Raw genomic sequence first — 24830 nt, forward strand, 5'->3', positions numbered from 1 at the left:
AAGGCGTGTCCCAGAGGCCAGCCAAGGTGTTTCTGGGTCCCCCTCACCCCCTCACCCCAGAAACCACAGAGAACCTCGCTGCCCAGCAACTGCGCACAGACAGACTGAAGCAGGAGGGGCGTGGGCTAGAACAGGCCAGACTCTGAGTGCGAGGAGGGGGCGGCTGGCTCCAGCTCCCTGCTGCAATGCAGCTCTCTCTGCCACAACTGCTCTAATTGGATAATTAGTGTCATTATGCTTCCTGCCCATCACTTCTCACTCTCTTGCTCTCTCCAGCTCTCCTTTTCCAGTTCTCTTGCCTTCTCTGAAAGGAAACAAATGACCACCCCTCCAAGGGTAGAGTTGTGACCCCCTTAATGACACTTCAAGGCTTCAGCCAGAAAGGGGCTTTCAACTTCCCTCTCAGACCCAAGGGCACCTGGTGCTGTGAGGACCACCACGTGGGAGTGCATAATTCCCTCCAAAAGCATCTTGGGGAGCCGGCTGCCCCTGCAGTGCCTACCCTTCTCCGGTACAGATTGGAGCTGGAGCAAGCTTGAGGATAGCCCCAGCAACAGGGAAGCATCTGAGAGATGTATGGGGCCCGTCTCTGGCCAAGTAGAAATGTTCCGGCCTCACTGGCGGAGCCTGGTCCTGACCTGTGAATTCTGGGGTCCAGATGGGCTCAGATAGAACTCAGGGCTTCAAGGCAGGCAGAGGGAGGGTGCGTGTGGCAGCCAGGCTGACTCAACAAGAAACATTCATGTCTCTCATCTTCCTGCAGAAGAAATCCTCTAGGGAGAAGGGGTGACTCCTGTCCTAGAAGCGCACACCAACCCAGCCAGGAGTAACAAGGACCCATTTCCGAGACAAAAGTGGAGACCCAGAAAGGTTGAGTAACTTGTGCTGGTTCACACAGCCAGGCTTGACCCCAGTACCTGTACTCCCAAACCTGTGTTTAGGGGGGACAGATTTCTTGTCTAGGAACTCTTTTTCCACAAAGATTTCCTTTGTGGAACTCTTAATTGGCTTTATGCATGTATTTGTTGCTTTTCTGGAGTTTTCTGAGCAGTCACTTGTCAGAGGAATAGTATAGAATTCTCTGGAGCCAGACCATCTGAGTCGGCCTCTGTTCCTTGCTGACTCTGTGACCTTCAGTGAGTTCTTCAACCTCTCTGTGCCTCAGCAGCCCCATCTCTACAGTGGGGGTAATCGGTCTTCTTGTCTTCGAGGCTTAGAGCACAGAGGGAACGCATCATTCCACCAAAGCATGGAGAAGAGTGCCCTACACGGCCCGGGAACTTGGCAGTACCTATGACCAGATTGTCATTCTATCTCTGTCTTTAGGACTCTCGTGGTTCTATCTCCTTATGCTTTGGCTAGAACAGGGATTGGGAACCTTTTTGGTTGAGAGAGCCATGAATGCCACATATTTTAAAATGTAATTCCATGAGAGCCATACCCATGTACATTACGCATTATCCAATAAAAATGTGGTGTTGTCCCAGAGGCCAGCTGTGATTGGCTCTAGCCACCTGCAACCATGAACATGAGCGATAGGAAATGAATGGATTTAATACATGAGAATGTTTTATATTTTTAACGTTATTATTTTTTTTATTAAAGATTTGTCTGCCAGCCAGATGCAGCCATCAAAAGAGCCACATCAGGCTTGCAAGCCATAGGTTCCCGACCCCTGGGCTAGAACTTCTAAGACAATGTCAATTGGCACAGGTGAGAGGGAGCCCAGCTTTGAATCATTACATGTCCTAGGGAGCCCATGAAATTATGGGGGTTTGGTAAGTCATGTAGACTTTGCGGAGGTCTCCTGGCTCTCTCAGAACAAGAGCTGGCTTTGGGGACAGCCATCGTATCTGGTGACTGAGGCTGGGTTCCTCCCTGCATTCCTGAATTACTTAGGTGACGGGCTTGACCTCTTCAATGGAGACCCAGCTTAATGGAGGTGTGGGAAACAGAGAAGGTGATGTCTTTCACACACAAAAGTCTAGGCAACGAAGGGCTGGTATGACAGCTAGCTGGCCATCAAGGCCTGGTGCTCCTTTGATGGTGTTGCCATCCTCAACATGCAGCGTGCTAGCGGGAGTACAAGAGCCGCCTCTGCTCCTATCTTTGCATCAGCATTCTAGCTGGCAGGAAGGAGGAGAGGGACCGGGGAGATCACATTCCTTCCCTTTAAGGACACAGCTCTGAAGTTGGCCTTATGCCTTTTCTTCCATGTGCTGAGAAACCTTAATGGTATCCGTGACTAAGGCATGTCCCTGTCCCTTTTGCTCAAATCTCATTAGCCAGGACAGTCACATGGTCATATGTAGCTGCACCAGAGTTAGGGGAATATAGTCATTAGCTGGATGACAAGACACCTAGCTAAAAAATAAAATACGACATGGGAAGAGGGGACTAGAAATCGGGAAATGCCTAGCAGGTCTCTGTCACAACCTCCTGGGGTTGTGAGTGCCTCTTAAAGTCATCTTATACTAATAGAACCAGTGATCTAGAGGCCAGACCTTCCCCAAGTGTTCTGGCCATCCCTTCTGGTCCCTTCTGAGGACAGGACAGGGTCCGTGCCTCTGAGGAAATGCATACCAACAGCAAGAAATGGGGCAGGCAGGGGGACCCAGGGCTACACCGCTTCCGAGTAAGAAGAAGATCACTGGCAACGGCCACCAGCAAGCCCAACATCTCAACTCATCTGCTTTTCTGCCACCTCATAGGCAACCAGCCAGCTGAGGCAGGACGAAGGCGGTGTCAGAGGTCATTGAGACTAAAGGGTGGGGGGAGGCACGTATGGAAGGGCCTGCGTAGGGTTTCATTCCAGGTACGGGGTGCTCCTGAAAGTTGAAATCTATATGGGCAAAATCATCAGTTGATTGGCAGGCAAGGCAGTGGAACTCCTACTCTCACTGTGTGGCCCGAGGCACCATGGGAGGCTACTCTGGACATAGAACAAAAGGGCTGGTGGGGCCTGTTTGTATTTTTTTAATGAGTTTTTGGTTGTTTATTTGTATTTGTTTGATCTTCATAATTTTCTTTTTTTTTTTTTTTAACAGGGACAGAGAGCGAGTCAGAGAGAGGGATAGATAGGGACAGACAGACAGGAATGGAGAGAGATGAGAAGCATCAATCATCAGTTTTTCGTTGCGACACCTTAGTTGTTCATTGACTGCTTTCTCATATGTGCCTTGACCGTGGGCCTTCAGCAGACCGAGTAACCCCTCGCTTGAGCCAGCAACCTTGGGTCCAAGCTGGTGAGCTTTTGTTCAAACCAGATGAGTCCGCACTCAAGCTGGGGACCTCAGGGTCTCGAACCTGGGTCCTCCGCATCCTAGTTCGATGCTCTATCCACTGCGCCACCGCCTGGTCAGGCCCTGTTTGTATTTTTAACTACAGCAAAATACACATAGCATAGAATTTACTATCTTAACCATTTTTAAGTGTATAGTTCAACAACACTGAGTGCATTAGCTCGTGCAACCACTCCCACCGTCCGTCGCCCGATCTTTCCATCTTCTCAGACTGAAGTCTGTTGCCATTGAACATTAACTCCCACGCTCTCTTCTCCAGCCCCTGGCAAACACCCTTTTATTTTCTGTCCCTATGAATTTTCCTACTCTAAGGACCTCATATAAGTGGTATCATATATCTATTTGTCCTTTTGTGACTGGCTTATTTCGTTTAGTATAATGTCCTCAAGCTTCATCCATGTGTAGCGTGTGTCGGAATTTCCTTCTTTTTAAGGATGAATATTATTCCACTGTATGAATAAAGCACATTTTGTTCATCCATTCCTCTGTCCATGGACACTTGGATTGCTTCCACCTTCGGCTACTGTGAATACTGTTGCTATGAACATGGGCGTGCACATCTCTTAGAGATCTTGCTTCCAATTCTTTTGGGCAGATACCTCAGTGTGAGATCACTGGATCCTATGGTAATTGTATGGTTCATTTTACTGAGGAAGCGCCACATCATTTTTTTTTTTCATTTTTATCAATTTTATTTTATTGTGTTAACATGGATTCAAGTGTCCCACTCAATATAACACCATCACCTCCACCCCCATATTCCCTGTTACACCCCCTTTTCACCTCTCCCCTAACTCCCTCCCCCCTTCCCTCTGGGATATGCTGTCCTGTTATCCGTATCTCTGGGTTAAGTATAATTTCACTGACCCTTCACCTTCTCTGATCCTGTCCCCTCATCCTCCTTCCCTCTGACAGCTGTCCCTCTGCTGCTCCCTGTGACCCTGCCTCTGCCTCTATTCTGTTCCTCAGTTCACTTTGTTCATTAGATTCCACGCCTGACCTGTGGTGGCGCAGTGGATAAAGCGTCGACCTGGAAATGCTGAGGTTGCCGGTTCGAAACCCTGGGCTTGCCTGGTCAAGGCACATATGAGAGTTGATGCTTCCAGCTCCTCCCTCCTTCTCTCTCTCTGTCTCTCTCTCCTCTCTCTCTCTCTCTCTGTCTCTCACCCTTTCTCTCTCCTCTCTAAAAATGAATAAATAAAAAAAAATGAAAAGATTCCACATATAAGTAAGATCATAAAATATTTGCCCTTCTCTGTCTGGCTTATTTCACTTAGCATAATAATCTCCAGGTCCATCCATGCCATCGAGAAAGGTAAGATTTCCTTCTTTTTCATGGCCCCGTAGTATTCCATTGTGTTTATGTACCACAGTTTTTTAATCCACACCTCCGCTGATGGACTGCCACGTTGTTTTCTATCGTGGCTGCACCACTTCACGTTCTCTGTTGGAGCTTGTCTTAACTGTATAGTTTTGGGTCTTCCCTGGAGCCTCTGAAGGCAGGTAAATGTGTGGTGTCAAACTTGGCTGGGCCTCAGAATCCCCTGGGGGATTTCAGAGAGTCTGTGCCATCCTCCTTCTGCCTGTGAATCTCCGGCTGAGAACAAGCATTTTTGAAGTCCCCCTCCAGGTCTGGCGTCTGCCACTCTACATGAAAGCGCTGAGCTACCGATTCTCAAGGGGTACTGTAGAGGGTCACCCACCCAGGTGCCTGCCACCTCCAGGTATCTAGACTTGCTGGTTTTTTTCCAGATTCCTGAATCCTCCTTGGCTGGGTTTTAATTAGCCCGGACTCTGTGCATCTATCTGTCTTTTTGCTGGCCTGAGACGGTCCTTGGAATCTGAACCTGGTGCTGAATGGGAGGCATCCTTTGGCCTCGCTGGAAGCCCTCAATGGGTCCCTGAGGTGGCCCTAGTGCCCTGGTGGCAGCACAACAGGCCCTCCCTTAGGAACAGCCCCACAGGGTTGGAGGTTCGAGTAAGAGGGTGTGTTTGTGAGTTTACAGACAGGATGCCGTGGCAGTGTTTGACCCTTTTCTGCTGTTAATTTTTTTTTTTGCCTAAAGCTGTTCTCTGGGAGAGACACTTGACATGTGCACAGATTGTACCAGGAACAAGGAGGAGGAAGAATGGGGGCTGTCCCTTTAAGTCTGTTTTCTCTGTGTTTTTTTTTTTCCTTTTCTTTTCCCATCCTCCTTCCTCTGCTAGCTAGCGCTAGCACAAGCGGTGGGGCTGTGGAGGGCCCAGGAGCTGCAGTGACGGTGCCTCTGAAATATTAATGAGGCTGTTCTCTGCTTCGACTCCTTCCCCCGCGCCCTCCCTCCCCGGCTAAATGCAGGCCTCATCCTTAGAGCCCTCTTTTCCCCTACTGGGTGGTTGCCACGGTGGTCCAGCAGGAGGGGGCAGGGGGCCTGGCAAGAGAACTAGGTCCCAGCCCAGGAAGGGCTTTGTGGGAAATCAAGGGTTAAACGGGCACCTTGAACCACTGTTTTCACCTGCCTGGATCAAACCAGTCTCAGGAGAAGGCAGGGCAGTTGGGGACCCCCGAGGGCCTCTGCACCTGCTCCCTGCCTGCTCTCCACCTGCTGCTAACGTGCTTGACCGAGCCCCACCGGTGTCTGCAGCTGTGCGGGGGACCCGGGCTGGCCTGGGGGGGCTCCTGCTCTTGCTTCTGTGGGGCCTGGCCTGGGTGCCAGGTGCCTGGAGGTAGAGAGAGGAAGGGTTGTTATTTCAAAGAATCCTCACAGTGAGTCACATTGCTGAGCCATGGGTTCTTTTTTAAAAAAAAAATAAAAATTTTTAAGATTTTATTTTTATTGATTTTAGAGCAAGAAGAGAAAGAGGAAAAATAAGAGGGGGTGAGGGGAAGGGGGAAGCAGGAAGCATCAACTCATAGTAGTTGCATCTCATATGTGCCTTGACTGGGTAAGCCTGGACTTTTGAACCGGCGACCTCAGCATTCCAGGCCAGCACTCTATCCACTGTGCCACCACAGGCCAGGTGCTGCGGGTTCTTCCAGAAGGTGAGCCCCTGCTTGGTGGATTTGTGGGGAGATGCCAAAGGGCAGTGTACCTCAAGGAGGGTGGCAGTGGAGGGCACGTGCTGCGGGGGTTGCTCAGACCCGTCAGACTTGGCTCTGCTGGGTGATGCTCCCTTCTTGCCTCAGGGCATGGTTTCCTGGGCCTGGGGAAGCCCCCCGGTTGGCAGGACCCAGGCCTTTATCCTCAGTCATTGGTCTGTTGGACTCAAACAGTGACTGAGGAGCGACACTGAGAACTGAGACTGCCTGGCTTCTAGCTGGTGCTGCCAACCGGGCTTCGCCCCTGGGAAGCAGCAAATGCCCTACCATCGATGTGGGGACAGGTGCCCACTCAGACCCCAGCAAGTGCAGACTGCTGGTGGACAGAGGCTGCTGTGCAACCGTGTTTCCGCAGTCGCAAACGGGCTGTATTCTAATGCTTTGCAACTTCTGACTTGGAGGACGACAGTGGGATTCCGTCCCCCATTCTCTGTCCCTCTGTTAAGGCAAAGCTGGGCAGCCCACACAGAGCTGAAGAAGCAGAAAGCGTCCATCTCCTGGCAGCGAACGGGCTGAGCTGCTCAGGTCATCGTGACTCCCCTCAGGAACATGGCCAGCAGGTCTGATCACAGAACCTGCCTCAGCCCACACAGGGTGTTTGTGAGAGTGCAGGGAAGAAAGCATCTGGAATGAGGGCCCCAAGAGGGGGGACCCTGGGAACAGAGGTGCCCCCATCTCTTTCAGGGAGCTCCGGGGATTGAGGGGAGGAGACAACGTGGGGGATCCAGGCAGATTAAATCAGAGGTACTGGGAGAGTGCCCAAAGCCTGAAAAGAAGGAGCCAAAAAAGGCCAATGATGGGGAGAGGATTCCTGGGTTTCTAATCAGGGGGACACGAGAGGCTAGGGCTGGGGGCAGGAGACCTCTGGATGTCCAGGCCCTGCTGGAGGGAAAGGTTCAGGAGGCAGTTGGGGGACAGGCTCAAACTTAGGTTATCTATTGCAGTGCCCCGGCAACCCCCTGCGGTGGCAGCCTGTTGAAAATGACAGAGTGAGGGTGCGACAGGCAAGGGGACCACCGCCGATTTCTGCTCTCGCCACCCGCCATGCCGGCCAATTTGTGCCAGGGTGGAGCAAATGCCAGAAGGTCCCAGTCCCCTTCTGTGGAGGTTTTCAATCCAATTAAGCCAATTAAAGTCTGAAAGATGAAAGAGTACAGAAATGATACATTCCTTGCCCTTTTGGTGCCTATAAACTGTTCTAGGCAGCCAGCCCAGGCCGGAACATCTCTGTCAGGCCTGCAGAACTGATAGGCCCAGTCATTCTGCTCTCGGCCATTTCAGTGGTGGCTGCTGTCCTTATTCAGACCAAGGGAGGCCATTGCCCAGACTTATAGATAACCCAGGAAAACAAGAGTATATGCCATTCGGTCTCTAGAGTGACCAACAGTCAAAGATAGACCTTGACTTAATGGATGGCTCCTGTCCTGTGGTCTGTGGTGTTAAGACGAGGAAGGTTAGCACAAGCACCATCTTGGACTTGAGAAGCCTCCAGAGCTGAAGCGGGGCCCCTGAGCATACTGAGAGTGGCTTGCTGGGAGTCATGGGCATCCCTGCCCTTCATTTCTGCACCTTACCCTGTGTTCTCCAGGACAGAGATCCCCTTCCCAAGGTACCCAGCTCCCCCTTGGCCAGCCAGGCCCCCGCTCACTCACTTCTCCGGGCTTCTGTCCTCACCCAGGGCTGACCAAGCAATGGTCTTGCCACCAATTCAATAACTACGTTTCTCAAATTGCTTACGACCCCAAGAGCGGGAAAGACGTGCTCACAGGTTGTTGCAGTGCCAAGCAAAGGGAAATAGGGAAGGTCTTGGGATTCTAGATTCGGCAGCAATCGGTTTTGGCAGATACTTTCTGGAGAACGTTCCACTTGAGTTGAGTGGCCACTCGAATTCAATGGGGGTCATCAAGTAGAGATGGAACAGAGGGTGAACAGGGCAAGGCCCGTGCCAAGTGTTCGGAGCTGGCAAGACTGTTCGCTGTGGCAGGGTGAGTGGTGCGTGGGCGACCAGTGTGACGTGCGGCTGAACAGGCCAGAGCAAGAGAGGCGCTGGAAGGTCCTTTGAAAGAATGAGGCCGCCGGGCGTGGTGGCGCGCGCCTGTAGTCCCAGCTACTCGGGAGGCTGAGGCAGGAGGATCGCTTGAGCCCAGGAGTTCTGGGCTGTAGTGCGCTATGCCGATCTGGTGTCCGCACTAAGTTCGGCATCAATATGGTGACCTCCCGGGAGCGGGGGACCACCAGGTTGCCTAAGGAGGGGTGAACCGGCCCAGGTGGGAAAGAATGAGGCCTTATGCTTAATGGGGGGAAGGGAGGGAGGGGATTGAAGAGGGATGTGGATTTTTGGAGGCCAGTGCAACAGGAAGGCAGAGAGAGTGACAACGCCCAAACCAGGGAAGGTAGTGACCTAGAGCAGGGTAGTGACAAGCCACCCAAGTGGAAGGAGACTTATTAGGGGGTATATGGGATGTGGGGCCTGCTTGGTGGGGGGTGAGGAAGAAGGAACAGGCCATGGGTGCAGGCGCAGGGTGTCAAGGGATACCGAAGCATGGAAGGATGCAGGGCCGGCTGAGAGGCCACAGCAAGGGGCAAAATGCTTTGTGCCCCGGCAGAAGACCAGGTCTGCCTTCCCTGCCTAGTCCCCTTATGAGACTCTGTGGGCCCAGTCAGCCACAGCAACAATAGCTCAGCAGTTAGGAGCAAATCAAAGACCCAGCGTGGCTCTGTCTGGGCTGCTATTGCTTAATTGAGGGCAGGGTCATACTGGGGGGCAGGCGCAGGGAGTTCGATGGGGAGGACGGAGCCAGCCTTCAGTGAACCCTAGAGGGGTGGGGGTGGGTGGGTAGGGATGCTGTGCTGCCAGCCTGCAGGGTACCCTGCTCTGAGGAACGGGCATTTCTGTCTTGGCCTAACTATGTACCATTCACTCTGTCACCCCCAGAGCCCACCAGTGCCATATGGCAGGAGTCAATGCCTCCCAACCAAGTTTTATCAAGTGGGTATAGAGGCTAAAAAGATAAAAGGTTCCAACGGAAGAAAATAGTCCATCTGCTTCCCTTTTAGAAAAACCCCCCGTAGAATCCCTAGGTGGCTCAGTGGAGTCAACGCAGGCATACAGCTGGCCCCTGCTGTCCTGGCCACACGTGGGAGGACATCTGAGCCTGGGGTGAGTGCCCGCCGCCCTCTTCAGCCAGTACTGCCAGGGCTACATGGCCTGGGGACTCTGCTCAGGGACAGCTGACTCACATTTATGCTGGATGCCCTGCCCCTGGCCCCAGCACTCACAGGACCGATGGCTTGGTCGTCTCCCAGCAACCCTGCCTGCCCGGGGCCGGTAGACAGCTGAACCCAGGGAGCTGACTCGTGAGGGACTTTGTAGGCCCGATGCTGGCTGAGGCCGGTGTCTGCACAGACCCTGTCTCTCTCCTCCAGCGACCAGCAGGCTAAGCAAAGGTCTGAAGTAGGTGAACGAAGCTGGTGGGGACAAAAAGCAGAGATGGAGGTGCCAGATTGAAGCTTTCTGGAGAGGACCAAAGAGTGCAGGTGACAGTTGAAAGGTTCTATCGCTGTCTCCAGTGCTTCTTTGGCCCGCCAAGGCCTGTGGTCAGAAGAAAGAGACCTGGGTGCCCTCAGGGCTGTGCCACCTCCACTGGCTAAGCCTTGGTTTCCTACCCTGCTGAATGGCAGAGGATTCCTGCTGTGCCCCACCTGAGGGGGGGGTGCGTTCATATAGCACCTCGAAAGGAGTCCAACCTGCCTCATACACCACAAGAGCTTTGCTTCCCTCGAACCCCAGCGTTCTGCTGCCCCACACACCCCTGGGCTCAGAGCTCGTTCCCATTGCCCCGCTCTCACCCAGGCCGGCAGAACGCCTGGCCGAGGCCCTGCCCTCCGCCCCTGGCTCCTGCTGCTCCTGTCTGTCCTCACCCAGGAGCCCCGATAGGTGGTGGCCCATGTCACTCATGGCCCCAAGGGATCTGCAGCCTCCTTCCCCACTGACCTGTTTCTGGTGTCTTAACACTCTTTCCTCTAGAAGAGTGGCTCACTCTACCACTTTGTTCTGGTCTTTTCTTAAATGTGCTCCTTCTAAGATACTTTCCCTGACCCCTGCCTCAACTGAAACTGGGCCCCCGTCATTCGGAGGCCGGTTTCTCACGAGTGGGGCCTGCTACGTACCCATCTCCCAGCCAGATGGAAAGCGTGGGCATGCATTCAGTCCTGTCCACCTCTCTGTTGTCCTGTCTGCCCTCTGTTCCCGGCACAGGCATGTAATAGATGCTCAGTAAAAACTTGTCAGATGGGGAGCTGGAAGGACGAGCAATGGAGAGATGTGTGGATGTGGGAGAGGACGGCACATCTGTGGCTCCGCCACTTGGTTCCCATATCTTCCAGCAATGAAAACAGCTGTTTGGAAGGTGTCTAGGGAGTTAACACTGAGGTGCCCAAACTTTTAAAACATAGATAGTCATTTTCTGAGGTGCCTCTCTGCCTGCCAGGCCTCGCGGACAAGAACTACGCCATGTATACGTGCTTTTTCTTGACAGGTGGGACTGGCATCCAGAGGAACTGAGTCCCCCACCATGTTCTAAGCCCCCTGAGAGCTGTAGTGTGTCCGCTCCCAGCATTCACTAGGCTCTGAGTGACAGCCGGGGTCTCTCCTGAGAGCAGCAAGCCACAGGGCTCTGTCTGCGCTATATGTTTCCATGGGTGATTCTAGATCAGAAATCCTTAGCCAGGTTCTGCCTCCAAGAGGATTCTTCTAAGCCAGGAGCCTTCTCAGAGGTGAGGGATCAGGCCCCACTGAGCCACGTTGCTAGGAGGACTCTGCTGGTGTGAAGGTTAAGGCCATGTACACTGAGACCGCTTCAGCCCTAAGAGCTTAGCTCATGGCCTTGGGGGCTGTTTCCACTCCTGCGCAGGCAGGCCGCAGGCCAGGAGGAAGAGTTAGGGGAAAACCAACAGGAGAAGCTAGGGGCCTGGAACAGGGGGGCCCAGCAGGTGCAGCGAGCCCAGCGAGCCCCTGGGGTCCAAAACTGCCAGGCCTTGTGAAGACTGAGGGCCGGGCATCCAGACTCCAGCAGTTCCTCGGGCCCGTGTGGGCAGTGGTCGTGGGGTATTAGGACAGTGAGATGGATGACAACTTCATGAAGTTCTGCAGAGGAATGGAGCTGGTGTAACCCAGGAGTCAGTTCACTGCTGTCAGTGTGTGGGATGGGGCAGGGGAGCGGGTTGGGCAGGGTGGCAGAGATGTCACTAGTGACCTGTGGCTGCTTTCCAATTTCTCCCATGTCCTCTGCTCCACCCCTCTCCTTCTACTCCTTTTCTGCCCTCCTTTCTTGCCTCCTTCCCTTCTCCTTTCCCTCTCTCCCTCCTTCCTCATCCCTACACCTTCTTCCCTCCCTCTCCCTCTCTTTCCCTGTCTCCTTTCCCACTTCCTCTGGGCCTCCTTCCTTCTTTGCTCCCAATTCCCAGGTACTCACAGGGCTGCAGCGACACCCTGACCTGGCACCCAGCTGGCCCTGCCCATGGCTCGGCCTGCTCCTCAGACCCCTGCGCATCATCGGGCCTAAAACCGTGAGCTGGAAGCAGCAGAGGCTGTGCTAGAAGACCGCCTTGCCGCCAGGATCCGAGCATGCGGGCCTCATAGGGCCAGTCTTAATCAGGCAAGAGTCAGAGCATGATGGATGGACGGTTTGCTGGAGGAGGGGCGTGGCCATGAGAGAGCCACGGCAGACCTAACGCAGCCACGCCAGGGCAAGAGCATCACTAATCAATGCCGCCCTCCAGGCTCAGGGCACTGATGGTGGGCGGGACTAGGGGGCAGCCTGACAGCTGAGCCCGGCAGGGTATGAGGGCCACTGGCCCAGCCTAGGGGCTGAATTTTGCACTTAGTGAGTCATGACTTAGTTTGAGTGCAGATTTTCAGAGAATGTTCTAGAAGAGTGAACCTCAGTTTTGTCTCAACTGTGCCCCTGGCTTCTTTTCATCTCCTTCTCCCCAGGTGTCCACACTTGGCCACTTCCCTGCTGCCACCACCTGTGATAGACTTCCCCCAGGCACTGTGACCTCAGGTGGCCACCTGCCCCTGACTGAGGCCGCACCTGTGAGAAGGCCCCGCAGCCTCTCAGTGCAATAGGCAGGATGGGCGACATGGCCAACAGTTCCATAGAGTTCCACCCCAAGCCCCAGCAGCAGCGGGAGGCCCCCCATGCAGGTGGCTTTGGGTGCACGCTGGCTGAACTGCGTTCTCTCATGGAGCTCCGAGGGGCCGAGGCGCTGCAGAAGGTCCAAGAAACCTACGGGGATGTCAGCGGGCTCTGCAGGAGGCTGAAGACGTCACCCACAGAGGGTAAGTCCGCCAGCGGGGAGCCAGCCCAGCCGAGTGTTCCAGGGGACTCTGGGCCACGTGCCCAACACTCCTCACGGCCATCTAGGGGTATGCTGAAGATGTTCCTTACCCCCAGGGCAGGCCCGGTCAAGGGCTGGGTGGGGTGGAGCTACTGCTGCACTTCCTAGAGGCACTCTTAACCCGGACCATGCCCTCCCAGGGAAGCCATTTTCCCCCTGAGCAGGAGATGGTCTGCATGGAGCGAAGAGGTCACCCTCTGGGCAACCTGCAGTCTTCAAGGAGCTATGGCTGGACCCCTGCTCCCACACCTTCATAATCAGCAGCTCCCTGCTGTCATCTCTTTTTTGGACGAATAGAAATTGAGTGACAGAGGAGGGGAGGGGAAGAGACAGCTCCGTGTCAGCGCATGCGGGCAGGATGGCCCCTTTCTGTGTGTTCAGGGTGCCCCATGTGTCCAGTTAAGCAGGACTAGAAGAGGGAGAAGGGGTGCACAATGTGGGTCCTCTGAGGGCCTGGGTTGCAGGAGACCTCTCCCTGGAAAGGAAGGAGGTGGCTTGGGGACAGTGGGGCCTGGGGAGGTGGTGCCCAAAGTGCCGAGTGGAGGAAACACAGGCGGCAGGCTTTCCCAAAGAGGCGCGAGCCTGAGGCAGCGTAGATCGGAGCTGATCTGTTGCAGGGAGCCTCGAGGGAGCCTGGGAAGCATCCTCTGAGTCTAGACGGTGCTAGGAGTGGAGGCCTGACTGCCAGCCGTGTCCCTGCCCTTGCCCTGCGGCCCTTTTCCCCTGATCTGGAGGCAGTCTCTGCCTTGCCCTGTCCCAGCCTTCCCCAGTCCGGCCTGCTGGGTCTGCTGGGAAGCCAGGCCACCAGGAGCCAGGCTTGCCTCCGAATTCCGGGAGCTGGAGCATTTTCTAGCCCGACTAGCACCCCCCTGGCAGGGCTTGTGGGGCTGTCCCATCCCAGTGCCAGCCTGCTCTGGGCCAGTGCTGATTGATCTCATCAGCTCTGCTCTGGGCCGTCACATCTTTATCCACCCAGGGCCCTGCCCGTCGCCCTTGTCTCTTGCTCCCTGGTCCCATCTGTCTGCGGGTGACTCATGGGCTGGGACAGGGAATGGAGATGGGCCCAAGAGTGAGATGAGAGGATACCCATCTGACTAGGTCAGGAACACCAACGTGGGTGGCCTTCCCTAGACTCCCAGGTCTCTCTTGGTTTGCACTGTAAAGGGACCCAGCCTGATACGGTGTCATGGGGGCAGATGGTTTGACTCTAAGCCAGAGGATCTCTCTCCTTCCCTCCTCCTTTCCCTCCCCCATGATTTGGGGCCATTTAGCCACAAGAGCCCTGGCCTCCCCCAGATAAAAGGAAGCAGATGGGTTTCAGCTGGCAGCTCTTTCCTCTGCCTGTCAAGCTTTGTTAAATATTTAAAATGTCAAGGCCCCTGGGAACCTGACTGATTCTGCCACAGCGGCTCTGGAGCGCACTCAGTGTCCGTGGAGGAGCGGGCATGGAGAAAGGCAGGTGCCCAGGTGTATGGCTCAGCTCCAACAGAAAGAGCCAGTCAGGCCTGGTCTGTGTCCCAAAAGACGAGTGGTACAAGGACCGCCCTTCCCCTCTCTGACCCCGGAAGTCCTCAAGGTCTGGTGGCCAAGAGTGATTGACTCTGGCCCTCCACCTAGTGTGGGATCCTCACACTTGCTGACTTAGTCCCAGAGTTCTCACCCAGCCCCTCCGCTCACTCCCGCTCAGACATGGTAGACAGAGTTCATGGGCAGAGCCAGCTTAGCTATGGCCCAGGCCCCTCACAGCCCCCTGGTGAGGTGGGCAGACTGAGGCTGCTGGCGGAGTGGTGCTTTGGGGAGGGTGGGGAGGTGTGTGGTGTTTTGGGGGTTGGGACTTTTAGCAATCCAGGAGGATTCCAGAAGCCAAGGAACCTGGGTCTGAGGCCGAGCTCAGTCGTCAGCCTGCTTGGGGGACCTGGGTACTGGCCCTTCCCCTGTCTGGCCTTCGCCAATAGTCACGGAAAGGAGAGGGCGGATTAGCCTGGAGTCACACGATATGGTCTTAATCCAATTCCAATGGCATCTGGCTTCTGCTCTGGGCAGGGCGCCTATCTGTGTCCATGCCAACGGACAGCGCCTAACCCCGCACCCTGGACCTGGGCCACCCTTGGGGACCTGCTAGGCCAGGGAATGCTTGGAACCAGAGGGGCTGCAGCTGCCTCCCCACCCTGTGAGTATTTCAGTGGCGGCAGCTGTCAGGACCCCTGAGCCCAGAGGAAGGCCTCAGGCTGGTCTAGGGCACGGGGGAGAGAAGTATTACCGCAGCATCAAGGCCAAGGGGCAGGCTGAGGGAGGGAGGAAGGAAGGGAGAGAGGGGGCTCCTGGGGAGGAGGCCCCCTGAGGGCCCAGCTTCCCTTGGGGACAAGCTGGACATGTGGGGCGGGGCAGACAGGGCGCTGATTTATGTGGTGCCACAGACCATAAGCTCTGGGTTGGGAGGGAGGCAACTTTCCCTTCAAGGGCTCCAGATCAGTGTTTTTTCCTAGGGCAGGGGGAAGGGAGACCCGGGTGTCTGGGAGACTCAGGGTTCAGCTCACATGTTTCCTTAGTCCTGACACTTTTTTTTTTTTATCTCCTGGAGGTCAGAGACACAAGCCCAGTCAGAAGTGGGGCACCGGCCCTCAGCTGGCTCCCTGGCCCCTAGGCACCGAGGTCCTGAGCTTCCCCCAGACACCCAACTGGGAAGCTGCAGGCTCCAGAAACTTGAGCCACAGCTGGCCCTGCATGATGAGGCCAAGGGGAGAAGGGCAGGGACAGCTGCGGCTCCGCTGGGTGGGGAGGACAGCGTGTGTCCATCGCCTCGCTCAGGGGGTATGCCAAGTCTGTGCCGGCTGTGGGCTTTTGCTCTTATCAGCGCTTCCCCTCCAAGGGGCCCCGCTCTGCCCCTCCCTAGAACCCTTCTTTCCTCCCCAGCACATACCTACCTTCCTTTCTCCCGCCTTCTTCGGCGCCACACTTATCACTCTCTCGTTCTCAAGTCCTGTGGGGCCTGGTCTTGTGTGCCTTCCCAAGCTGTCTGGGGGCACCCTGTGGGCTGGACCCCACCCCTTCTGCTGGGCCCTGTCCCTGAAAGACGCCGCCGTCGGGAGTGGCAGCTATTCAGGGCTGGGAACTGCAAGTCGCTATCGGCCCACCGGGTGTCAGTGTGGCGCTGGACACTTGGGGAAAGAGAAGCGAGGGCAAAGGGAGCACCTGGACAGTTGAGCCAGGAAGGAAGCCGAATCCTGAGGGCTAAGGGCGGGGCCAGGGGACTGTGTCATCCCATCTGCCTGCCTAGGGAAGGTGGCCAAGTGGCTGTTCGGCCTTGGAAGGCAGTGGCCTGGATGCCAGTCCCACATGGAAGGAAGCCTTTGGTCCTTTCGGGCATGGGCTTAGAGGAGACTCATGCTCTAAAGGCCATGAGAGCACAGGGCTGGGAGTAGTCTCTGTACACCTCCTAGGCATGCTGGGTGCCAGGTCCTTGCTCGATGGCATGAGTAAGACTGACCAGCTGCCTTCAGAGGGACCCATAATAGTCCTTAGACCTCCCCAGTCATATCAGGAAGATGGTCCAGGCCTTCCTCATTCTAGGAGCTCCGCGTTGTCTAATGGTCACATGCCTGCACTCTACGGGCTGCTGGAGGGGCCATGTGGGCACTCCCACATACCAGCCCCCAGGGTTTGCCAGGCCAGTGCAGTTTCCACCTTGTGGTGCTTTCAGTCTAGAAGGAGAAACAGACTTGCTCAGGAGAAGAGGGAGAAGGAGCAGGGTCACGGGGGCCAGTCCTACGTGCTGCCTTTCCCATCATCTCTGTGCCTCTGCTCTCCACTGCAGGCCTGGCCGACAACGCCAATGACTTAGAGAAGCGCAGGCAGATCTACGGGCAGAACTTCATCCCTCCCAAGCAGCCCAAAACCTTCATGCAGCTGGTGTGGGAGGCCCTGCAGGACGTAACCCTCATTATCCTAGAGGTGGCTGCCATTGTCTCCCTAGGCCTGTCATTCTACGCACCCCCCGGAGAGGAGAGTGAAGGTGAGGAGCTGGGCCCAGAGGGCTGGTGAGAGAGGGCCTGGCAGGAAGGGGCCAGACAAGGGCAGCAGCACAGCTAAGCTGGCAGGAGGAGAGGAGTGGAACCTGAAATAAGGGAGGATCACAGGATAGCCCTACTCCAGCAGCAGGAAGGAGCCAGCTTGAGTGACTCCCCTGCCACCTCTCTACTTCCCTCTGTCCTCGTGCGCAGCATGCGGGAATGTGTCAGCTGGGGCAGAAGATGAAGGGGAGGCAGAGGCTGGCTGGATCGAGGGGGCAGCCATCTTGCTGTCTGTCATCTGCGTGGTGCTGGTCACGGCCTTCAACGACTGGAGCAAGGAGAAGCAGTTCCGAGGCCTCCAGAGCCGTATAGAGCAAGAACAGAAGTTCACAGTTATCCGGAATGGGCAGCTCCTCCAGGTTCCTGTGGCCACGCTGGTGGTGGGGGACATCGCCCAGGTCAAGTATGGTGAGTGTCCTCACCATCGCCCACTCTGAAAAGGAAGCTTAGTTCTCATTTCGGGGGTGGCATGAACCAGAAGAGACCCCCCTCCTCAAGTGCAGACCTTCTTCCCAGGAGCATGTGTGCCCTCCCCTGTGGGAGGCTGGAGGTGGGGATCATGGCAGGAGGCCCCAGGAAGCAGGCTGTCCCCATGTCCTATCCAGGGCTTCCCCAGCACTGCAGGATGCTTCTGCTGTCCCCATTCTCTGGAAGCGGGCCCACAGGTCTAGGGGTGGGTGGCTCTCCCCAGAAAAAGGGAGGCTGGAAGAAGAGGGCCCTGCATCCGACAGAACATGCCCTGGGTGAGGCAGGAGGGAACGGGGAAGAAGGCTGCCCAGACCCATAGCCTGTGGTTCTGCTGCCTGGCCTGCCTTAGGGGATCTACTGCCTGCCGATGGAGTGCTCATCCAGGGCAATGACCTCAAAATCGATGAGAGCTCCCTGACAGGAGAGTCGGACCACGTGCGCAAGTCAGCTGACAAAGACCCCATGCTGCTCTCAGGTGAGGCTTCGGGGCCCTGGCCGCCTATGGGAAGCCGGGAGGTGGCTGGCCACCACTGCTTGGACAAGCCCAGCACCAAGGAGCCTTGGAAGCCATCTGGGCCAACAGCCTCAACCAGGCTCCCCCTGATGAGCCCTTCCGGTTAGGGAGTCTGAAGACTCCACCCTCCTCAAGGCCGGAGCAGCTGTGGGAGGCACGGTGGTGGCACTCGAGCCCCAAGAAAGGACATGGGCCTTTCCAACCCCAGAGGGGGACTGGCTATGGGTCAGCCCAGGCCATGCTCCAATCCAGGGCCTCAGGAAGAGCCAGTGGGGATGGTGTTCCCTTTTTGATTTTAACTTATTAATTTTAGGGAGACAGAGGAAAGGAAAGAGACAGAGACAGAAACATCGATCTGTTCCTGTATGTGCCCCAACTGGGGATCCAACCCACACCTTTGTATATTGGGACAATGCTCCAACCAATGGAGCTATTCGGCCAGGGCTGGTGTTCCCTTTTCAGAAGGTTCTGCCTTAGCCGTGTTTATATCCCAGTGGCAAGTGCAGTGGGCAGCAGGACGGAGGCTGGGGGCCCCGGGTGGGCCTTGTGAACAGCTCACCCCATGCTTCTGGGGAAGTAGCTGCTCCAAGCCAGGGATGAGGCCTTGGTCTAGGCTTAGGGTCCACACAGCCTCCGGGGACCTTCTTGGATTCCCTGGACAGAACCTGTGGATGCTGACATGTCTCTCACCTGGTGATGCAAATCTCTGTCTCGGTCTCTATGTTGACTGTGCCAGGCACTCATGTGATGGAAGGTTCTGGAAGAATGGTGGTGACAGCTGTGGGTGTGAACTCCCAGACAGGCATCATCTTTACCTTGCTTGGCGCTGGTGGAGAAGAGGAAGAGAAGAAGGATAAGAAAGGTAAGGCCACACAGACCTCCAGTTCCCAGCGCCAATGAGAGGCTGCGCCCTTTCTGTGTGGCTCGCTCTTTCTTCTTTGCCTTCCTGCCGGCGGCCCCCTGCTGGCCCAATCTCTGGCTCTAGCTCTGGTTCCGGATCTGGGAGAGACAGGTGGAAGGAGGCCATACCCTCTCTTCTGGTTCCTTTCAGGGACCCCTCTTCTGGGGTCTTTGCCCCAGAGCCAAGCAGGTCAGCCCCCCTCCAAGTTCTATGTAAGGGTAGCTTCCTTCAATGGCTATTCCCCAAAGGCTTCGGGACATGTGTGCCAGGGTGGGGGAGTGCCCTGCCTTGGTAAGCATGGGATCAGAGTGGCAGAGGCTTGGGAGAATGCTGCCCACCCTCAGGGGTGCTCAACCGCCATAGTTAAATGCTGAGGATCTCAGGCCAATACGGCAACCAGGAATGGCACGCCGGGCAGCCAGAGGTGGAGGGCTCCCAAACAGAAAGGACCCCTAAAGGGTGTCCAGGGTCCAAGGAAGCTAGAACGGGCAGGGGTCCTCACCCTGAGGGAAAGCAATGTTGAAGGACAAATGTCTTCTGCAAACCCAGCTCTGTAGCCACCCTGGCCTGCTGCTGCCTCCCCTTGCCTCTGCTCTGAGCCCCAGGCATGGCCAGTGTCCTCTCCAGTCCTTAGAAACAGGGCTTCCAAAGCTATAGAACTTCCTCTCGGCATCCGCCCCCTGTCCTGGTCCCTCAGGTCAGGACCCCAGTCTTCTCTATGATGCCGGCCTGTACTTGCTCACGACTTACCGTGCTCTGACCTGGGTCTCCTGGTCCTGTAGTCAAACCAGGTGGGGCACAGAGTTTTCTAGCAGTGTGCCTCACCTCTAAGAGAATCTTCCAGGACCTACTAGAGGTATAAATAAACTGCGTACAAGTGGGGAAACGTGTGCTAGAAGCCTGCAGGCGGAGCCTCAGAGTCAGTGAGATCCTGGGGCTGGTGAGCGGGGCGGGGGACAGAGAGGTGCCAGGTACTGACCCTACTCAAGTCAGTCAAGGCCACTGGGCCTGAAGAGCAGGCAGAGTTGGTCCGTCCAGCCCCAGCAACATGGGAACAGGTCAGCATAAGGAAGGACATGCTAGTGTCCCCAACCCTTGACCACCCTACTCCTAAGTGGTGAAGGAGATAGATGAGCTTCCGTTGCTTAGAAGCTTCCATGGGCCTTGTCTCCTGGCACCTTCTAGCTCCTGGCCGGCCAGGCCCACTCCTCACAGCCAGCTGTCACCAGTGGACCCTCGTCCACCTTTGCCATACTCATTCCCCTATCCTGCGGGGCTCAGCCCAGTGTCTCTCTACAGTGAGCACCTGAGGGTCCTTCAATGGGCGAGTGGGTGGGCAGGTAGGCCCTGGACCTCATCTGGACTGGGCTGGGGTTCCCATGCCTGTCTCAGGAAAACCCAGCTGACTGCCTGGTGGTTCTTCGTCACTACCCTGGTAGCTAGTTGGCAGGTTACCCTTTCCACAGTCCTTCCTTGGCGCCCACAGGCCTTCCCCCCTGCCCTTCTCCAGCATCCCAGGCTGGGCTGCTTAACAGTCAGAGGAGGCACCTCCACCAGCCGGCTTCCTGGAGGAGGGGAACCTTGAGGAGGCCCTGGAGGGGGAGCAGAACTAGCCAGGCTCAGGGAACAGGACAGCAGTACCCACGAGCCCTTGCTGAGGTCTAAGCCCAAGGACCGGGCCACCGTGTAGACAGGAAGGTGGCCACTTCTAGTGCCTCCCTCTGACTTGCTGCATCTTGACCCAGTCTCTCTGCCCAACATTCTCTGTCCACCTGCTGACCCCCACACCTGTTTCTTACCTTCTGGGTTTGATTCCTAGCCACCGTTCTCTTTGGAGGGTCCTCCTTCCCCTCTTGTCACCTCCTTCAGCTCCTGTCCCTCTTGAGGCTGGGCACAATCTTCCTCTTCCTGTAGTGCTCATCCCAAACCTCCCTCCGTCCTCCACAGGCCTGACCCGGCCCTGTCTGCAGCCTAGGTCCTCTGAGTCTGTTCTTCCTCTGGGTCTCCCTAACCCCAGGGCTTCCAGCAACACCTCCTTCTTGTGCTGTATTGTCACTGTGTGTCTATAGGTGTCTCCCCTCCTGCTAGAAGTCTCCTTCACCTCTGAACGCCCCTGCACCTCCTCAGGGGTCCTAGACAGAGAAGAACCAACCCACACCACACCCTTCTCTGCAAGGGCTCTGTCCCTCCTCCCTGGGACCCCCAGACCAGACCCTACTGCCTGAGATCCACCTGGCACCCTGTGTTCGTAGATCCCCAGTGATACAAGCTTTGGGGTGGTGGCTGGCAAGTCAGCCTATAAGCCCCTCCTGCCCAGGTCAGTCATCCCTGGATCCTGCCAGCTCACATGTGGCCTCCAGGGGGAGCCAGGGTACAGAGCTGGGCCCCAAGCTCAGTGCAGGCTCCCTGCCACAGTCCCCTCGCCTGTCTGGTCTCCTGGGCCCTTCCAGAGTTGCAGCCCTTGGAAACCAGAGGTGCGAGCAGCACTATTTACCTTGGCCTTGGGGTGTCTGTCACTGCAAAGGCCCTGACACCCGGGTGCAGGCTTTGTGGTTGCAGAGCGTGTTCAGGGAGCTCCTGCAGTTGTGCGACAGTTGTTGGCGCAGGGGCTATGGAGGAGGCAAGCTGGGTATTTGCCCTCAGGTGTAACGACCCCCTGAGCCCCCTGGATAAATTCACCTAGGCCCGTGCCCATCCCATGCCCTTGCTGCACCTTCCAGTGATAGGTGCCCAGTGCCCAACCTGGTGCCCCAAGCCTGACAAGTTTCTCGAGTCTCCTTTGTCCCTCAAAAGTACACATAGAGCTAACTATGAGCCAAGCTGCAAAGAAAGCCGATCTGTAAGTCAGCAGGGGCTATGAACTATCTAGCTCAACTCCTTGTGCTGGTTCTGGGGGAAGCACACATCCCAACCAGAGGCAGAGCTAGGACCAGACACTGGCAGCTCGCACTCCCCGTGGCGATGGCCCTTTGGGAAACCTCGTACTGCCAGCCACCCGTGACCTAGGGTCCATTGAAAGCTGGCTTAGTGAGCTCACTGGAAGGCTGGGGCCAAGACCCAGTGGGGAGCCCTGGCTAGGGGTCTCGCTCAGGAAGGCCAGGTGCTCGTGGCGCCCACTTGCCACATCCTGGAAAGTGGCGAGAGGGCATGAGTGTGAACCTGGAGAGGACAGGGTCCTCCTCCCCTCTCTCCTGCCTTTCCCCTGTGCTCACCGCTGGGTTGCCTGTGCCATGCTGTCCTGTGTGCATGTGCCAGGGCCACGTGGATGTTCTCAAGTCTCCGTGTCTGTCGTTCCTTTTCCATTGTAGGCAAGCAGCAGGATGGGGCGATGGAGAGTAGCCAGACCAAAGGTAATGTGTGCCCTGCGCTCAGTATGGGGTGGCAGACGGAGGGCACAACTCCGGGTGGGGGGCTGCCCACCTCAGCTGTAGCAGCAGCACTTAGAGAGCAGGTGAGTAGGGCAGGACCCCCCTGCAGACCCTGCTAGGAGTGTGCAGAGACCACCTGTGAGCTGGCAGCCTGCTGGAGAAACAGGATCAGAGAGAACGACTCGCCCAAGGCCTAATCAGACCTAAGGGTTTCCCAATCAGCTGCCTCTCTGCTGGGCAGGCATCCGAGGGACCGAGGCCCGCTCTCCTCTCAGCCTGAGTGCCTGGTGGGAGCCAGGCCTCTGTGGCCAGGATGAAGACTTGTCAATGGTCATTCGTAGACACGGGGAATCCAAAGGTGGATAAAGCACTGTCCCAACCCTCAGGAAGGTCACAGTCCAGATAGATGAAACCAAGGGTGATAGTCAAGTGCAGTATGGGACCCAGGGACCAAGACAGGGTCAGACAAGCAAATAAGAATTCAGAGCATACCTGGGGTTGGGACGGCATTTGGGACAGGGTGACAGCCTGATGGTTAGGGTCCAGGCTGGGGCAGAGAGTGACAGTGGGGCACGAGGCTATAGTGGCCTAACTGGGTAGGGCCTTGAGTGTTGCTGAGGCCGTGGGCTCTGGCCTGAGGTTCCTGGGAAGAAGAAGCCATTGGTGAGTGGCCCCAAGCAGCCGAGGGAGAAGGGATGGGTGGGAAAATGGGAAGCAAGAGGGAGCAGCCCACAGACGGAGGTGGCAGGAGGCATGCAGGGGTGGTGTCAGGATCACCAAGAGCTCCATTGGGCAGGGACAAGGACAGGGAGGCAGAAAGAGGAGTGGCAGGGTTGGATTCCCTCCAGGTGAGGGATGGACAAGATCACTCGAGGCAACGCAGTTGGAGACCCCCAGGCCACAGAGTTTGTAAGGTGACAGATGTGATGGAGGCAGGGTAGGGGACACACCACCACATCAGGGACAGCATGAGGAGTGCGGGGCTACTAGGGGAATCATGAGGGGGCTGCCTGTTCTAGAGAAGAGGCGGGGTGGTTGGTGGCTGGAGGAGAGCAGCAAGAGTAGCTCCGTGAAGAGAGGGAGGTGCGAGGCTTGCCCAGGGCAGTCCGTGTGGGCAACAGGCTTCAGCAGCCAGGGAGCGGGCTGAGAACAGCAGTGGTGATCGGGGTCCTTGCTGGAAGTCAAGGGGCTGGCAGGAAAAGAGACAGCCCGAGCAGGGAGCAGGAGAGGAGGGCGCAGGGCTCCTGGGTCTCCGTGCGAGGAGCGGGGAGGTGGCTTGGAAACTACTGGGCAGATAAGTCAGTCAGCTCAGGGCTCTGGAATGTTCCTTGGGCCCCAGGCCTCTGCTTTTAGGTATTGAGACTTGGGGCATTACAGGACTGGCCGCCCTGTCTGTGTGACCAGGTTACTTGTGCTTGTGTCTGTCCTCCCTTCCCTAATGAGGCCTCAACAGAACCATCTCCGTCCCACCCAGGAGAGCCTGGGCTGCCAAGACAGGAGGGAGAGGAGAAAGCCCCGTGCCGTGTCGCACTCAGAAATCAGAGAGACACCCTGAACCCGTGTCCTCCTGTATGGTGTGGCATGTCTTTCCCTATGAAAGCCCCTGTAGCTGCAGCCCAGCAACCAGGCCCTAACCACGGCTGTGGGCTTCCTCTGTGCACAGCTAAGAAGCAGGACGGGGCAGTTGCCATGGAAATGCAGCCGCTGAAGAGTGCAGAGGGCGGGGAGATGGAGGAGCGGGAGAAGAAGAAAGCCAGCGTGCCCAAGAAGGAGAAGTCGGTCCTGCAGGGCAAGCTCACCAAACTGGCCGTGCAGATCGGGAAAGCAGGTGGGAGCTGCAGCGTGGCCGCCCAGGGCCCCCCTTGAGAAAGGAGGACACCCAGTCTCCTGGATATAAGGCCAGGCCGTGGGGAGCAAGTGGGAAAGAGATGTGGCAGGTGGTGTGAACCAGACAGCAAGAGGACAGGCCAGGGGGGTGAAGGCCATCAGGGCCTGGTCCAGCCCCTTCTGGCGAGTGTGGATTCTAAAGCCACCATAAGGCCTGGGGCAGGGAGCACCTCGCCCAGCTCAGCTCAAGCTGGCACCACTGCAGCACCCCTGACCTCTTCCCTCTTCCTCTCTCCCTTTCTCACCCCTGCTGCCCCCATTCCTGCCCCCCACCTCGGCCGCCTCTGTTGCGGCTGGGCAGGGCTGGTGATGTCCGCCATCACTGTCATTATCCTCGTCCTCTACTTCGTGATCGAGAACTTCGTCGTGGAAGGTCGGGTGTGGCTGGCAGAGTGCACACCGGTCTACGTACAGTACTTCGTGAAGTTCTTCATCATTGGTGTCACTGTGCTGGTTGTGGCTGTCCCGGAGGGCCTGCCTCTTGCTGTCACCATCTCCTTAGCTTACTCTGTCAAGGTAATAATATGATGCACAGTAGTATCACTAAGAATCTGTGATTCCAGGATACAAACCCCAAAGGTAGGGTGTGAAGTCGGTAAGCATTCTGGACACAGTGAGGACTAGAGAAAGTTTGGGATCCATCACTCAAGGATAGAGCAGGGAGGCTAAGCTGGGACTCAGAGCTGAACTCAGCCATTCTTGCCCACCTGGCTTCCTGGACACAGTGACATGAGCCAGAAAGTAGGTGGGCAGGAGCATAGAGCTGGCACCTACAGGATGAAAGCAGGGGGCACAGAGGGGCCAGGAGCTGAGGGAACTGGCACTACTTGCAGAGGTCC

General features: G+C 56.4%; 1 protein-coding gene across 8 annotated transcripts in view; it reads left to right on the top strand.

The window, feature by feature from the left end:
* Nucleotides 1-24830, top strand: part of ATP2B3 (ATPase plasma membrane Ca2+ transporting 3) — a 74364-nt gene that overhangs the window by 8644 nt on the left and 40890 nt on the right. For 3 of the 8 annotated variants that reach the window (XM_066356190.1, XM_066356194.1, XM_066356197.1), the window contains exons 2-10: nt 11848-12038; nt 12377-12724; nt 16598-16795; nt 17004-17261; nt 17671-17796; nt 18572-18697; nt 22045-22086; nt 23768-23932; nt 24293-24507. In XM_066356190.1, the coding sequence (XP_066212287.1) occupies nt 12517-12724; nt 16598-16795; nt 17004-17261; nt 17671-17796; nt 18572-18697; nt 22045-22086; nt 23768-23932; nt 24293-24507 (1338 nt within the window). In that variant the 5' untranslated portion in view covers nt 11848-12038; nt 12377-12516. Of the gene's footprint in view, nt 1-11399; nt 11578-11847; nt 12039-12376; nt 12725-16597; nt 16796-17003; nt 17262-17670; nt 17797-18571; nt 18698-22044; nt 22087-23767; nt 23933-24292; nt 24508-24830 lie in introns of those variants that run through there. The other 5 variants (XM_066356193.1, XM_066356195.1, XM_066356198.1 and 2 more) reach the window with 3 other exon arrangements.

The sequence above is a fragment of the Saccopteryx leptura genome, chromosome X, assembly GCF_036850995.1.
Source record: "Saccopteryx leptura isolate mSacLep1 chromosome X, mSacLep1_pri_phased_curated, whole genome shotgun sequence".
NCBI lineage: Eukaryota > Metazoa > Chordata > Mammalia > Chiroptera > Emballonuridae > Saccopteryx > Saccopteryx leptura.